At 44.7% G+C, this 15,771-nt stretch overlaps 1 protein-coding gene across 2 annotated transcripts in view; it reads right to left on the reverse strand.

The window, feature by feature from the left end:
• lratb.1 (lecithin retinol acyltransferase b, tandem duplicate 1) overlaps nucleotides 1-14,485 on the reverse strand; it is a 270,816-nt gene extending 256,331 nt beyond the window's left edge. Inside the window, exon 1 of one of the 2 annotated variants that reach the window (XR_011940145.1) lies at nucleotides 13,904-14,485. Coding sequence is in view for 1 of the 2 variants with exons in the window: in XM_072496002.1 (XP_072352103.1) it covers nucleotides 13,904-14,324 (421 nt within the window). In the remaining variant the exon portion in view is untranslated. The remainder of the gene's footprint in view (nucleotides 1-13,903) is intronic. The other variant, XM_072496002.1, reaches the window with a different exon arrangement.
• Between the last annotated feature and the right edge of the window lie 1,286 nt (nucleotides 14,486-15,771).

A 15,771-nucleotide genomic window follows, 5' to 3' on the forward strand; every position in this document is an offset into this window, starting at 1 on the left:
CGAAATGGCACCCGGTTCAGGCTTCACTGGGAAGACCGTTACTTCCCTGGCGCCGGGCAAATCCAGCGCATGCATAGTTAAATTATCCTAATGGTTCATTTAAATATGCTGATCTGGATCTAGCCCAGCACTGGGGTTTGGTTGAATCTCGGGAGACGTCTCAAACGTTGCAAATCTCGCAAGATTCAACGGTTTCATCGTGTCACCAAGTCGGGCGTGACGAGGCCGGTAAATCATGCCCATAGATCCATCCCTCACTCTCAAACTGGAAAGACACAAGCCAAACCTATGGCAAGTCATGACTTTCCCAGGCCGCTGACCATTCTTATGCCATCATCAGTGTCCAACAAGAGTCTCAGTGAAACCAAGAGAAATCACAAAGCGACAAGTTGAAACAAAAGTGTAAATCTAATTGCAAGAGAACACAGTTTGAACTTGGAGATTGAGTTTGCACAAAACGGCCAAATTGAGACCACAAACTCCATCAGGATCAAAGCCAAACAAGCGGTTGCTCAGCACCAATGCTTATCTATTCTACTGGATGACAACACAAAGTGAAAAACAAGACGCTTGATAGCGAACAGACCAGGTTATTTCCAGAATAGTCACCCAGAGGGTGACTGCGATGTTGATCATCAAGGTGATCGTACAGAACCTCAAGGTCAGAGATCTCAGCATCATAATCAGAGACCTTCATATCTCACAGACTATTTCTGTACTCACAGAACAGATCTCCCAAGAAATGTCTCAGTGTACATCTGTGGCATTTAGGAAAATTGAATGTAAAATAAGGTATTTTAGTTTCTCAAGAGGGGGAAGGATGTTGGATTCAATCGACATGCGTTTGATTATATTTGTCCGTTAACTGTTCTCTGTTCTGTGTGATGTCAGTCAAGCCTGAATGTGGTGACTAAGAAAAACTAAAAGCAAACTGTACGCTTGTGACTGCAGGCATTTTAAAGTATCGTAAAATTTAGCTCCTATCCAGACATAGAAATTAGCATATTGAGCGGGATTTCGGTGAGGGAGGCAGCCCGCCGCCAGCGGCATCTACTGGTCCCGCCATTGTCAACAGGATTGCCCCTTGACAGCACCCCTCATCGCTGGGAAACCCGCGTACCGTCGTGGGACTGGAATTTCCTACCACTCTGAACAGCCGGTAAATTCTGTCCTACCTCTCTGAAAATCACCAAGGCAGAAAACACACTACTTATGATTCAATAGTGCAGAACAAATTCTAACTTTCTCAGCTTAGAAACTGAGGGTGCCTATAAACAAACCAACATCTCAGTGATAAAGAATTAGATTAGAGGCTTTTTAAATTTCAACTATTACATTAAAACAAGTGACTGATATGCCCCATTCTGCTTCTGCATCTTTTAAAACATGCTTTCAATCTATCACTGCCACCTTGAGGCGATTAGAAGCATAATACAACAAACGAACACACATGAAAAGTTCCCAGTAAAATAACAGTCTGTTGAACTCAACCACAAATAGAAAGTTGAGACAACAAAACTTGTAATAATATAACACCTTTAAGGTAGAAAAAGAATTTCCCAATTTACATCTCAGATGTGACAAAAAAATGAACATTGAACTTGGATTTCCTCCGGGTGCTCTGGTTTTCTCCCATAGTCCAAAGATGTGCAGGTTAGGTGGGGTTACAGGGGTAGGGCGGAGAATGGGTCTGGGTGGGGTGCTCTTTCAGAGGGCCGGTGCAGACTCGATGGACCAAATGGCCTTCTTCTGCACTAGGAATTCTATGATTCTAAAGGAGATTATGGTGGGTGGCAAAACCTGATCAATGAGGTGGAGTCTAAAGGAAAGATTCTAAAACTGAGAGCAAGGTTGAGGAATTTAGGGAAGCAAATCCAAAAATTGGGACCCAGGCACCTCAAGAAATGTGTGTTAGGAACACGGCAAATGGGAAACACCAGGTTATTCCAAACCCTAGAAGGAAAGCTCACAACTGCCCTCAACTATTTTACAATTCAATATAATGTGAGGAAACATTTGAACTCCAGAAAATTATGTCCCAGATGTTTTGCGATGATTTTAAATAAATGTTTATTAAACAATAAAATAAACAACAATAAAGTCAACTAGAAGTACACTTAACTAAAACAATGGCTACAGCATCACTAACTTTACCCAGTTCCAAACACGTTTATTTCACTACCTTCAGAGCTAATTCTCCTCAAACATCCACAACATCTTATAGGTTTTTTAAAACTATAAACAAAATCCACAAAGTTACCACATCAATCAATTACATCTCTCTGAGGTTGCTTCCAAAGTACAACAAGACAATTCTTCTTTCACGGCAAACTTTCTTCACAGACACGGCTTGCTGGGAGTTAAAATAGCTGTTCTTGCATTTGGCTGCGGTCTCAAACAGCTACTCTTGCATAAGATGAATGCTTCTGATACATAGATTTTTGCTTTCGATCTTCCCTCATCTGAAATAACTTCTTCAAAAGTCAAACTTAATACCTTCATTTCATGATTCTAGCTTTTAGAATGCAAATGTCATAAATTTTTCCTTTGAACCACTAACACCTTATTAAAATCCTTTATGTTCTATTCCCCATTGTTACCAACTTACCTTAAGTAAACATTTATTTGGAGTGTTGCTGAGTTCATCAACATCTCAAACATATGAATTCCATTAACATAATCAATCTGTCCCTGCCTTTTAAGCTTAAAAAAATATATATATAACCAGCAGAAAACATTCCAATTTCTAAGATTTACATGATACTTTCATGACATCACTATTTTTCCTGACATGGAACGACGGGAGGAGGGGTGCACACAAGAGGTTAGCGTGAGCAGAATGGAGATCATGACCTGGGAGAAGAGAGGCTTGTACGCCTGAAGGAAATTACAGAATTAAGCGAGGGAAGGATGTTTAAACATAAGAATGCAAATTTCAAAATTTAAGTAGGCGAGAGATGAGGGGCCTGTGGATGTCAGCAAGGTCAGGGACAATGGGTGATCCAGATTTGATGGGAGCAGAATAGGTTCATTAGAATTTGGATGAGCAGGGATGAGGGGGAGGGGCAGGGATGAGAGGAAGAGTAGGAAGAGGGGGGAAAAGCAGGGTCAGGCGGACAAGGAGAACAGGGGGAATAGCAGGAATCGGGGGACGGAAGTCAGGGGAAAGAGCAGGAAAATGGAAAGAGCAAGAACAGGGACAGAGCAGGACACCAGGGTTCAAGGGAAAGTGTCAGTGAAGAAGGAAGCTTCTTTTGCAGCAGAGAGGGGAGAGCTGGAGAGGCACACAGTACCACTCAATGTCAGATGGCAGTAATTAGCACTGAACAGCTAAATACTGAACATTACTGAATACTAAATACTGTCTCCTTGATAAATAGAAAAATGACTGCAAAAAGTAATGGTAATGGTACAGGAAGAACGTGGCATCCACAAGTCTTTAAATAGTATATTATTGATAGATATGTATCATGGAACATGTTCAAGTAAGATCAGTTGGCAGGGAGTCAATGGTTTATTAAGGGGTTTACATTCATGGGGCACTGGCATCAGTACTCAGGAAAGAAGGAGCTGTTCTACTGCTTTGGACTCTACTTAAACTGGGCTGGGATTAGTGTCCCCGAAAATCATATAACGAGGGCTGTAAACAGGGCTCCAGAGTTCCCAAGAAGAATCACATTGAACTCGAAACATTAACTCTATGTTTCTCTCCACAGATGCTGACAAGACCTGCTGAGTTTTTTCTAGCATTTTCCGTTTTTATTTCAGATCTCCAGCATCTGCAGTATTTTGCTTTTATTTTAGAATAATTTTAGATGTACAATTGTGCAATGGGACTGGTTTCATTAATAATCTCATAATAAAAGATCTTCTGGGGAAGAAGTGATCATTTTACAGTTGAATTCCATATTAAGATTGTGAGCGACATACTTCAGCCTAAATAAGAGTCATGAGCCATGGCTAATTAAGTAGGGATGAGGGGAGAGCTGGTTAGTTTTGGGTAAAGGAAATATATGGTGGTAAATAGACGGTGGCAAAAATTTAAAGAAACAATTCAAAATATTCAAAAAAGATAGATTCCTTTGAAAAACAAAAATTCAGTAAGAAAGATCCATCTGTGGCGTACCAGGAAAGGTAAGGAGACTATGAATTCAATGAAGAGTATAGGAGAGGATACCAGGAGAAGCACCAGACATACCTTAGAATGATGTGCAAACCAGGTGAAGCTGCAACACGGGACTACATGGATGTTCAACAGCGAACACAGCATGTGGTAGACAAAGCAAAGTAATCCCACAATCAATGGAACAGCCCAAAACTCTAAAGTCTGATCACTTTCAGTTGTGAATGGTGGTGGACAATTAAACAACTAAGTGGAGGAGTAGGCTTCTCAAACATGCCCATTCTCAGTAATGGGGAAGCCCAGCACGTCAATGCAAAAGGTAAGACTGAAACATTTGCAACTATCTTCAGCCAGGAGTGTTAAGTGTTAATCCATCTCAGCCTCCTCATTAGTTCCCCAGCATCAGAAGACACCAGGGGCGCGATTCTCCACTCCCGCGCCGGTTGGGTCACCAAATTTTCCCGCAACGCCGGTCCGACGCCCTCCCGCGATTTATGGAAGCGGCCAGATCGGCACAATTGCGTTTTGCACGGCGCGGTCCAGTGAATCGCCCGAGACAGCCAAAATGGCGATTCACCAGTACCCCCGCGACTCTCCGGCCCGGATGGGCCGAGTGGCCTGTCCAAAATGGCGGGTTCCCCCCGGCGGCGTCCACACCTGGTCGCTGCCGGCGGGAACAGCGCGGGAACGCTTGGGGGGGGGGGGATCCTGCACCGGGGGAGGGGGATCCTGCACCGAGGGGACCTCAAATGGGGTCTGGCCAGCGATCGGTGCCCACCGATCGTCGGGCCGGCCTCTCTGAAGGAGGACCTCCTTTCTTCCGCAGCCCCGCAAGATCCGTCAGACATCTTCTTGCGGGGCGGACTCGGAGAGGATAGCAACCACGCATGCACAAGGCCTGGCGCGCGTAAATTACGTGGCGCCACTCCTAGCCCATTATCGGGCCCTGAATCGGTCGGGATAGGGGCCGCTTCGCGCCGTCGTGAACCTCGACGGCGTTCACGACGGCGCGAACACTCTGCCTCCATTTCGGAGAATCCCGCCCCAGTTTTCAGCCCATTTGATTCAATCTATGTGATATCAAGAAATTTAGCTTAAGGTATTGGATACAGCAAAGGTTATGGGCCTTAACAACATCCCAGCAACAGTACTAAAGACCTGTGCTCCAGAACTAGCTGTGTTCCTGGCCAAATTGTTCCAGTACAGCTACAACACTGGCATCTATCTAGTAAAGTAAAAACTGCCCAGGTATGTCATGTACACAAAAAGGAGGACGAATCTCATGAGGTTAATTGTTGCTGTGTCAGTCTATTCTCAGTCATCAGCGAAGTGATGGGCGGTGTCATTAACAGTGCCATCAAGCAGCATTTGCACAGCTATAACCTACTCAGTTTGGGTTCCACCAGGACCATTCAGCTCCTGGCCTCTTTACATCCTTAGTCCAAACGAGGACAAAATAGCTGAACTCCAGATGAGGTGAGAGTGACTGTCCGCGACATCAAGGCAGTCACTGACACCATGTAGCAAAGCTAAAGTCAATAGGACTCAGGGGGAAACATCTCAGCCACAAGACATTGCTGCAGGTGTTCCTTAGGGTAGTGTCCTAAGCCGATCCATCCTCAGTTTCTTTGTCAATGATCTTCCCTCCATCTTAAAGTCAAAAGTGGGGATGTTGCTGATGATTGCACCATGTTCATTAACATTCGTAACCCCTCAGATATTGAAGCAGTCCATGTCCAAATGCAGCAAAGCCAATATAATTGACAAGTAACATTCATATCACACAAGTTCTAGGCAATTAACATTTTGTTATGGACAGGGGGGGATTAATTTAAACAGCCCTGATTTCTCCTCTCCTCTATCTGTAAACTGAAAGAACCTTTTGATTTCCCCTTTATAAATAGCGGTGTATTTTCCCAAACCCTTGAGTTTGGAGTGTTCCAATCCTCTATGAATAACTTGCACAACTCAAGACAAGATAAAATAAGAGGGTTGGTTTATTTCACACACACACTAACACGGAAAAGGGGTTAGAATTAATACAGTGCAGAAGCAGCCCATTCAGCCCATCGAGTCTGCACCTACCTGCCCTACCCCGTAACCCCACCCAACCTGCACACCTTTGGACTGTGGGAGAAAACCAAAGCACCTCGAGGAAACCCACACAGACAGGGGGAGAAAGTGCAAGCTCCACACATGCAGACACCCATGGCCGGAATCGAACCCGCGTCCCTGGCGCTGTGAGGCAGCAGTGCTAACCACTATGGCACCACCATATCCGCCCCTTAGCACTCATACAATAAAAGAGGGAGAAGGGAAATAAAGGGGTACAGGGCCAGACCACAATGAAAATACAACTAATTTTTAAAAATGAATTTAGAGTACTCAATTATTTTTTTCCAATTAAGGGGCAATTTAACGTGGCCAATCCACCTACTGCACATCTTTGGGTTGTGGGGATGAGACCCACGCAGACACGGGGAGAATGTGCAAACTCCACACGGACAGTGGCCGGTCTAGAACCAGGGCCTGGCACCGTGAGGCAGCAAAAGTTATGGTTTTAGTTGAGTCCAGAATCTTCCAAGGATAGGTCAGTTGGCTGTCTCAGGGTGATACATCTTTCCAGAAGTGAGAGTTCCACGAGAGCAAAAGGCACTTAAGAATTGAATTAGTCTTGAAGGCACCAGTTCCAATGTTCCAACAGTGCATAGGGTAGATGAGGGCCAGGCAATTGGATCTGGACATAGCTCCTTCTGCTACTACCTGTTTGATGGTAAGATGGTAGACAGCGACAGGCTGTTTGCTTGGAATTACTGTTCTCTTCAGGGATCAAACTGTGACTGCCTGAGTTCTGGTCCACAGGGCAATATTACAAGTTCAAGCAACTTGGCGGAGGTCATGTAACATACTTCTCCTGGGTGTTGAACAAAGGTTGTGATTTCCCAGGGCAAGAATATTGAGGTGTTTGATAGGAGTCAGGATTGGAACAAAGAAGAGTACAGAACAGGAACAGGCCCTTCGGTCCTCCAAGCCTGTGATGTCTGTCTAAACTAAAACCTTCTGCATTTCCAAGGTCCATATCAATCTATTCCCATCCTATTCATGTATTCGTCAAGATGCCTCTTAAATGTCACTATTGTATCTGATCCACCACCTCCCCCAGCAGTGCATTCCAGACACTTGCCACCCTCTGTGTAAGAAACCTGCCCTTGCACATCTCATAATAATAATAATCTTTATTGTCACAAATAGGCTTACATTAACATTGCAATGAAGTTACTGTGAAAATCTCCTAGTTGCCACATTCCAGCACCTGTTCGGGTACACTGAGGGAGAATACAGAATGTCCAAATTACCTAATAGTACGTCTTTCAGGACTTGTGGGAGGAAACCGGAGCACCCGGAGGAAACCCACACAGACACGGGGAGAACATGCAGACTCCACAGTAACCCAAGCCGGGAATCGTACCTGGAACCCTGGAGCTATGAAGCAACAGTGCTACCCACGGTCTCCTCTAAACTTTCCCCCTCACACCTTAAACCTATGTTCCCTAGTAATTGACTTTACCACCCCGGGAAAAACATCTATCTACTCTGTCCATTTCACTCATTATTTAGTAAACCTCTATCACGCCGCCCCTCAACCTCTGTCATTCCAGTGATAACAATTCAAATTTGTCCAACCTCTCCTCATAGCTAATACCCTCCAGACCGCACAACATCCTGGTGAACCTCTTTACACAATGTCAAGGATCATTTCTTCAAGACGGCAGAGGAAGTGGAGGCTTACATTAAGGCTCAAGGACTTGGACTGAACTGAGTGGGTTTGGAAGAGACTTTGCTGGTGGTTGGGACGGGTTTATATGGGGACGTTTGATGTAAAGATGTGTGATTTGTCTTATTTTTTCCCTGTTCCCCTTCTTCCTTTTCTTTTTATGTACAGAGTTGTTGTGAATTGAAATTGGTGTGGTTTGTTTGGGGCTTATTTTGCTTGTGGGGTTTTCTCTTTTTGGTGGGCATTTATGGTTTAGAGGGAGTGTTTGATTGGGGAGAGGGGTGTGGCTAGATTCAGGGTTGAGTGAGAGGGCAGGGTAGTTTTGGTTTTTGGGTGTGGCGGTATGGGTCTTTAGGTTTTTTTTGATTGTTTATTGTGTGAAATGGGCTCTGCTAGCGAACAAGAGCAAGGTGGAGGGAGGAGCTGCGGCTTGCTGTGCCTGTTAGGCAGGTTTCATGAGCCTAGAAGGTGTGGGTGGTGGGCAGACAGGGATGGAGGGGGGAGGTGTTGATTAGAGAGGAAGTAGCTGGGGGATTTCTGGGATGGGGGAGTTGGGTGCTGACAGTGACTGGGGTTGTTCTTTGTCCCAACAGGAGGGTGTGGCTGACAGCCACCTTGGGTGGGCTCTGGTTTTAGAGTTACGGGGGATGGAGGAGAAATTCCCTCGCTGTGAAATGGCTAACTTGAAGTGGGGGGGGGGGGGGGCGGTGAGAAGCTCCCGGTTCGATTGGTTACGAGGAATGTGCGGGGGTTGGGCGGCCCAGTGAAGTGAGCGTGAGTTTTCTCGCATTTGAAGAGTTTGAGGACCGATGTGGTGCTTTTGCAGGAGACCCACCAGCAGGTGAAGGATCAGATTAGGCTCTGAAGGGTTGGGCTAGGTGTTCCACTCGGGCTTTGACAGCAGAGCCCTGGGGGGGGGGGGGGGGGGGGGGGGGGGGGGAGAGAGATACTAATTGTCAAAAGAGTTCAGTTCCAGAAGGGGAAGGTGGTAGAAGACCAGATATGTCATAGTTTCTGGGACGCTGGAAGGTAAATTGGTGGATTTAGCGAGCATATGTGCTCTAAACTGGGACAATGTAGACTCCATGAAGAGGATGCTGGCAGCCATACCAGATATGGACATGCACCAGCTGATTTTGGGGGACGATTTGAATTGTGTTCTGATCCAAGATGGATCGGTCTAAGCCAAAGAAATTGGCCCTTTTGGGGGTAACGAAGGTACACCCATGAAGGAGATGGGTGGATCGGACCCACGGTGTTTTTTGTGGCCTGGGGGTAGGAAATTCTCTTTCTTCTCTCCAGTGCGCAATGTGTACTCGCGCATTAACTTTTCTGTGATGGGGAGAGGTCTCTGCTGCCAGAGGAAAACGGTATATTCGACGATAGTGGTTTCAGATCACGTTCCGCACCTGGTGGATGTGGTCTTGGAGGTAGGACGGTCCAGCAGCCAACATAGAGTTTGGATGTGGGGCTGTTAGCAGATTTGGGATTTTGTGTGAAGATGGCCAGGGTGATTGATGGGTATGTGGAGTTTAACAAGAATGGGGAGGTGTCGCCCTCGGTGCTGTGGGAGGCCCTGAAGGTGGTGGTGAGAGGGGGAGATAATCTTGCATAAGGGCAGGTGGATAGGGAGGAGAGGGAAGAGTTGGACAAGCTTTTGGAGATATACAGAAGGTACTCGAGTGATCCCACCCCTGAGCTTTTGGATATTAGAAAGAAGTTACAGATGTAATTTGATCTATTAGCCACTGATAATTGTGTTCAGTTTTGGTCTCCTTACTGCTCTGTCCACCATCGAGAAGCACAAGGACATACTGGCACTGGAGGGTGTGCAGAGGAGATTCACTAGGTTAATCCCAGAGCTGAAGGGTTGGATTACGAGGAGAGGTTGAGTAGACTGGGACTGCACTTGTTGGAATTTAGAAGGATGAGGGGGGGATCTTATAGAAACATATAAAATTATGAAGGGAATAGATAGGATAGATGCAGGCAGGTTGTTTCCACTGGCGGGTGAAAGCAGAACTAGGGGGCATAGCCTCAAAATAAGGGGAAGTAGATTTAGGACTGAGTTTAGGAGGAACTTGTTCACCCAAAGGATTGTGAATCTATGGAATTCCTTGCCCAGTGAAGCAGTAGAGGATCCTTCATTAAATGTTTTTAAGATAAAGATAGATAGTTTTTTGAAGAATAAAGGGATTAAGGGTTATGGTGTTCGGGCCGGAATGTGGAGCTGAGTCCACAACAGATCAGCCATGATCTCATTGAATGGTGGAGCAGGCTCGAGAGGCCAGATGGCCTACTCCTAGTTCTTATGTTCATATAAGGCGGTGCAACCAGTTGTGGGGCTCGATGGAGGTAATGTACGAATATGTGGAGAAGGTCACCTCCTGGCCGTTCAGTTGAGGCAGCAAGCAGCTTCCTGAGAGATTATCCAGATTTGGGATTCAGGCGGGGGTCATGTGTCGGTCAGGTACCAGAAAGTACACGGGAAGAAAGGTGGTCTCTGGTCAAAAAGACGCATTCCAGAGCAATCTAAAGACTCTGCAAGATTTGCCCTGGCAAAGCCGAGAGAGGTATTTGCTGGAGTAAGCCTTACTGGTAGTAGTTTGTTTAGAAATTCTCCAAAAACTAAGGGATGTTCCTCACAACATTAATTTGATATTAAACCTCGGCAAAAAGTGGAGACATTGTCCCACTTGATGTTGTGTGTCTATGGACTATTTTCTATAAAGATTGTAATCCTATGGAGAACATTTTGAAATGTATTTGTATGCAGCGTGAGGTTTTCGGCCAAGTTAAAACATTTATAAAGGTTAGCTTTTCTGTATTGTAAAGTAGTGGTCTGCAGAGTAATGTTCAGTCAATGTTGCTTTTATAAGTCTTAAATCGTGAAATCTTGTCATGAAATTCCTTTGACTTGGTCACTGGGAATTCAAATATCTTTTTTAAAGTTATCAGTTTCAACAGGGATCATAACATCTGGCTACCATTGACCATAAGGTTAATTGGACCAGCCATCTAAACATTGTGGATAAAAGAGCAGGTCAGAGACTGGGAATTCTGTGAAAAGTAACTCATATCCTGATTCCCCCAAATCTGTCCACCATCGAGAAGCACAAGTCAGGAGTGCGATGGACTACCCACTTGCCTGGATGGGTGCAGCATCAACACACAAGAGCTTGATACAATCCAGGTCAAAGCAGCCTGCTTGATTGCACTCCGTCCACCACCTTAAACATGCACTTCCTCCACCACCAACGCAAGTGGCTGCAGTGTTTATCATCTACAAGATGCACTCCAGCAACTTGCCACAGCTCCTTCAACAGTACCTTCCAAACCCTCTACCATCTAGATCAAGGGTAGCAGATACACAGGGACACCACAGCCTAAGTCACAGATCATCATGCCTTGGAACTATATCACTTTTCCTTCACTGTCACTGGGCCAAAAACCTGGAACTCCCATCCTAACAGCATTATGGGTGTACCTATACCAAATGGAATTCAGAGCAGTTCAAGGCAGTGGCTCACCACAATCTTCTCAAGGGCAATTAGGGATGGGCATCAAATGCTGCTGTCTCCAGCAATGTTCATCTCCCATGGAAGAAAAAAGAAAATGTGATTAAGAGGCATACAATGTTGCAAAGAATAATAGCAAGCCTGAGGATTGGGAGTGGTTAAGAAAGTAGCAATGGGCAAACAGAAAGTTAGTAAAAAGGGAAAAAAAATAGAATGAGAGTAAACTAGCCAGGGATATAAAAACAGATTAAAATAACTTTTAAAGGTATATAAAAACAAGAACAGCTAAAATGTGGTCCCTTAGTAACAGAAATGATCATGGCGAGCAAATAAATGGCAGAGATGTTAACAAATATTTTACGTCCACTTTCACAGTAGAAAACTCAAAATACATACTAGAAAATGAGGGTAATTAACTAAGGGGCTAATAAAAGTGGAAACTTAAGATAATCCACATCAACAGAGAGTAAGTGCTGGAGAAACACAAAGGATTAAAAGCTGACAAATCCCTATGACCTGAGGGCCGACAATCTAGGATACATCCTGGGGTTCTGAAAGAGATAGCTGCAGAGATAGTGGATGCATTGCTTATGATTTTCTAAAATTATTTAAATTCTACAAAAGATCCAGCAGTTTGGAAGCTAGTAAACGTTGCACCATTATTCAAGAATGGAGGGACTAGAGAAAACAGGGAATTACAGGTCTTTTGGACAGACATCAGTCATCGGCAAAATGCTGTCAGCATTTATTTTGTAAGTCTTAATAATGCATTGAGAAATTCATAATATAATCAGACAAAGTCAGCAAGGTTTATGAAAGGGAAATTATAGGTTTGAAAAATGCATTAGAATTTTTTTGAGATGTAATTAGTACGGTAGATAAAGGGGAACCAGTAGATGTAATATATTTCTATTGCCAAAAGACATTCTATAAGGTGTCATATAGGAGGCTAATACACATAATAAGGGCAGATAGAGTTAGGGCTAGCGTATTAGCATTGATAGAGGATTGGTTAATAGTCAGAAAGCGAGTCATGACAAATTGAACATTTTCAAGTTGGCAGGCTGTGACTAATACAGCGCCGTAAGGATCATCCATGAGGCCCCAGTTATTTACAATCTATATTAATGACTTAGACAAAGAGACCAAGAGTGATGCAACTAAATTTGCCGATGATACAAAGCTGGGTGAAAATGTAAGTTATAACAAGGACACAGACTGAAAAGAGTTACAGGCAGGCAAAGCAAATGGGCAACAAGGTGGTAGATGGAGCATAATGTGGGCAAGTCTGAGGTCATTCAGTTTGGTAGTAAGAACAGAAAAGCAGAATATTTTTTAAAAGATGTGAGACTTTGAAAGGTTAACGTTCAGACGGACTTGGGTGTCCTTGTACAAAAAACATAGGAAGTTGGCAGGCAGGTACAACAATTAGGAGGCAATTGACATGTTGGTCTTTATTGTAAGGAGATTAGAGTACAAGAATAAGGAAATCTTTTTTTATAAATTTAGACTACCCAATTATTTTTTTCCCCCAATTATGGGGCAATTTAGCGTGGCCAATCCACCTAATCAGCACATCTTTGGGTTGTGGGGGTGAAACCCACGCAGACACAGGGAGAATGTGCAAACTCCACACAGACAGTGACCCAGGGCCGGGATTCGAACCCAGGTCCTCAGTGCCGTAGTCCCAGTGCTAACCACTGTGCCACCGTGCTGCCCTAAGAATAAGAAAACTTGCTACAATTATACAGGGCTTTGGTGAGGTCGTACCTGGAGTGCTGTGTGCAGTTTTGGTCTCCAGACTTTATGAAGTATGTACTTGGATAGGAGACAGTAAAGCACTAGATTGGTCCTAAAGATGAGAGGTTGAGTAAACTGGACCAATGCTCTTAAATTTAGAAGAATGAAAGGAGATGACATTGAAACATACAAGATTCTGAAGGGACTCGGCAGGGTTGTTTCCCCTGGCTGGGGAACCTAGAATACAGGGGCACAGTCTCACGATTAGAGGTCAATCATTTGGAATGAGATGATCAGGAACTCTTCCACTCAATAGGTGTGAATCCTTTAAATTGCCCCAGATTATTGTGAATGCTCCATTGTTTAAATATATTGAAGGTTGGGATGGACAGATATTTGGGCCCTGGAGAATCAAGGGATATGGAGAGCATGAATGAAAGTGGAATTGGAGCAGATCAGTTATGAACGTACTGAATAGTGCAGCAGACTCGAGAAGCTGTAATATCTACTCCTGCTCCTAGTCCTTATGACAATCAAACCAGCATTTAATGCATGTTATCAACTTCAGCCCAGCTCTTTGCCTGTGATGAGACACGCTCCAAATTGATTCCTTTGGTTTGGGTTTTGAAGGGGCAATATTTGACAAAAGTGTGGTTTGAAGAGAATTAGGTTGACTGCGTCTTAAAAGGTCATCAAGGTGCACATTGTAGAGTGACTATAACAAAAAAGTTGGTGTCATCTTCTCACCCGAGGTCGCAGTGTCCCCCCAGAAGCCAGATGCACAGCCAATCCGCACAGGTCTCCGCTCTGTTGTCAGGGGCCGACTGTTCAGATAGTGAGAATGGGGAACTGGATTCCATTGATAGTGGGAATGGGGAGCTGGATTCCATTGATAGTGGGAATGGGGAGCTGGATTCCATTGATAGTGGAAATGGGGTGCTGGATTGCAATGGAAATCAGCAGCTGGATTGCAATGGGAATCAGCAGCTGCATTGCAATGGAAATCAGCAGCTGCATTGCAATGGGGATTCCAGCGGGATGGGCCCACAATAATCTGGGGCAGTTCTCCGGGCGTTGAGGCAATGATCATCCGGCTCAGGCCCCTCGCAGCCCGGAGCCGCCACAAGAAGGGCTTCAGTCGGTGACAGGCTCTCCAATGTCTCAGCATTCCCGGGTTTTCAATCAAATAATTAAAATCGGGAATCAATAAACTTTCACCGAGTTTCTTTTCGCTGAACTTCTGCTCCGCGCGAGAAAGGACGTAAGTGCACCAGCGCAGTGGAGCTCCCCGGCAATGTAATCCCCGCTTTCGGGTTCCGCAGAAACATCACTTCGCAAACAGCAGATGGCAGCAAAATACATCTTTCCAGTCATTTCCTGCTTATTTTCAGCCATCATTTAACCTTAATTTGTGCCGTTACTTCCGCCACGCACAATCTGATATTTAAAATCTGTCCAGACTCCTCCATTATCAGCCATGGGCATGTCCTGGTCATGGAGATAGTGGCACCATTGGACAGTCCATAACCAGAGGAAACACCCTCTCAGTGTCTACTCTGCCAAGTCCCTTCAGAATCTTGTATGTTTCTATGAGATTCCCTCTCTCATTCTTCTACATTTCAGAGAGCATCAGCCTTATTTACACACTCACACCAGGGGGCAACCTTTTCATCCCAGAAACCAATCTGCTGAAACTTCTCTGTACTGCCTTCAATGCAAGTAAATTTTGAAGACCAAAATATGAAGACCAAAACTACACATACTCCAGGTAGAGCCTCAACTGTACAATTGGAGCGAGCCTTCTTCAGTTTTGTACTCCAACCCTCTTGCAATAAAGTCAAACATACCATTTGCCTAATTGCCTGTTGTACCTGCATACCACCTTTCCATGTTCCCTGTACAAGTAGATCTAAGTCTCACAGAGCAGCAGCATTTAGAAGTTTCACACCTTTTATAAAATATTCTGCTTTCCTATTTTTAAAAACTTTTTTTTGGGAAAACATTTTATTGAAAATAATTTTAACATTTAAACATTGTAAACAACAGAGCAGTCCGACACACGCAACAACATCAGAATAACATACCCAACTTCCCCCCCACCCTACCTCCTGACTGCCCGTATATTAGATTCCCTATCCTTAATCTACAATGCCATGCCTCCCCCTCCCTTCTGCTGATGGTCAGTTGTCCTTAAAGAAGTCGATGAACGGCTGCCACCTCCGAGCAATCCCCTGAATTGAACCTCTTATTCTTTTTTAAAATAAATTTAGAGTACCCAATTATTTTTTTTCCAATTAAGGGGCAATTTAGCATGGCCAATCCACCTAAACTGCACATCTTTGGGTTGTGGGGGTGAAACCCACGCAGACATGGGGAGAATGTGCAAACTCCACACGGACAGTGACCCAGGGCCGGGATTCGAACCCGGGTCCTCAGCGTCGCCGTCCCAGTGCTAACCACTGCACCACATGCCGCCCCTGAATTGAACCTCTTAAGGTAAATTTTATCTTCTCCAGCCTGAGAACCCCTGCCATGTCGCTGTCGCACACTCCTGACTTTGGAGGCTCCTTCCATCCCAGCAAAATCCATCTCCAGGCCACCAGGGAGGCAAAGGC

This window comes from Scyliorhinus torazame, chromosome 3 (genome assembly GCF_047496885.1).
Source record: "Scyliorhinus torazame isolate Kashiwa2021f chromosome 3, sScyTor2.1, whole genome shotgun sequence".
Lineage (NCBI taxonomy): Eukaryota > Metazoa > Chordata > Chondrichthyes > Carcharhiniformes > Scyliorhinidae > Scyliorhinus > Scyliorhinus torazame.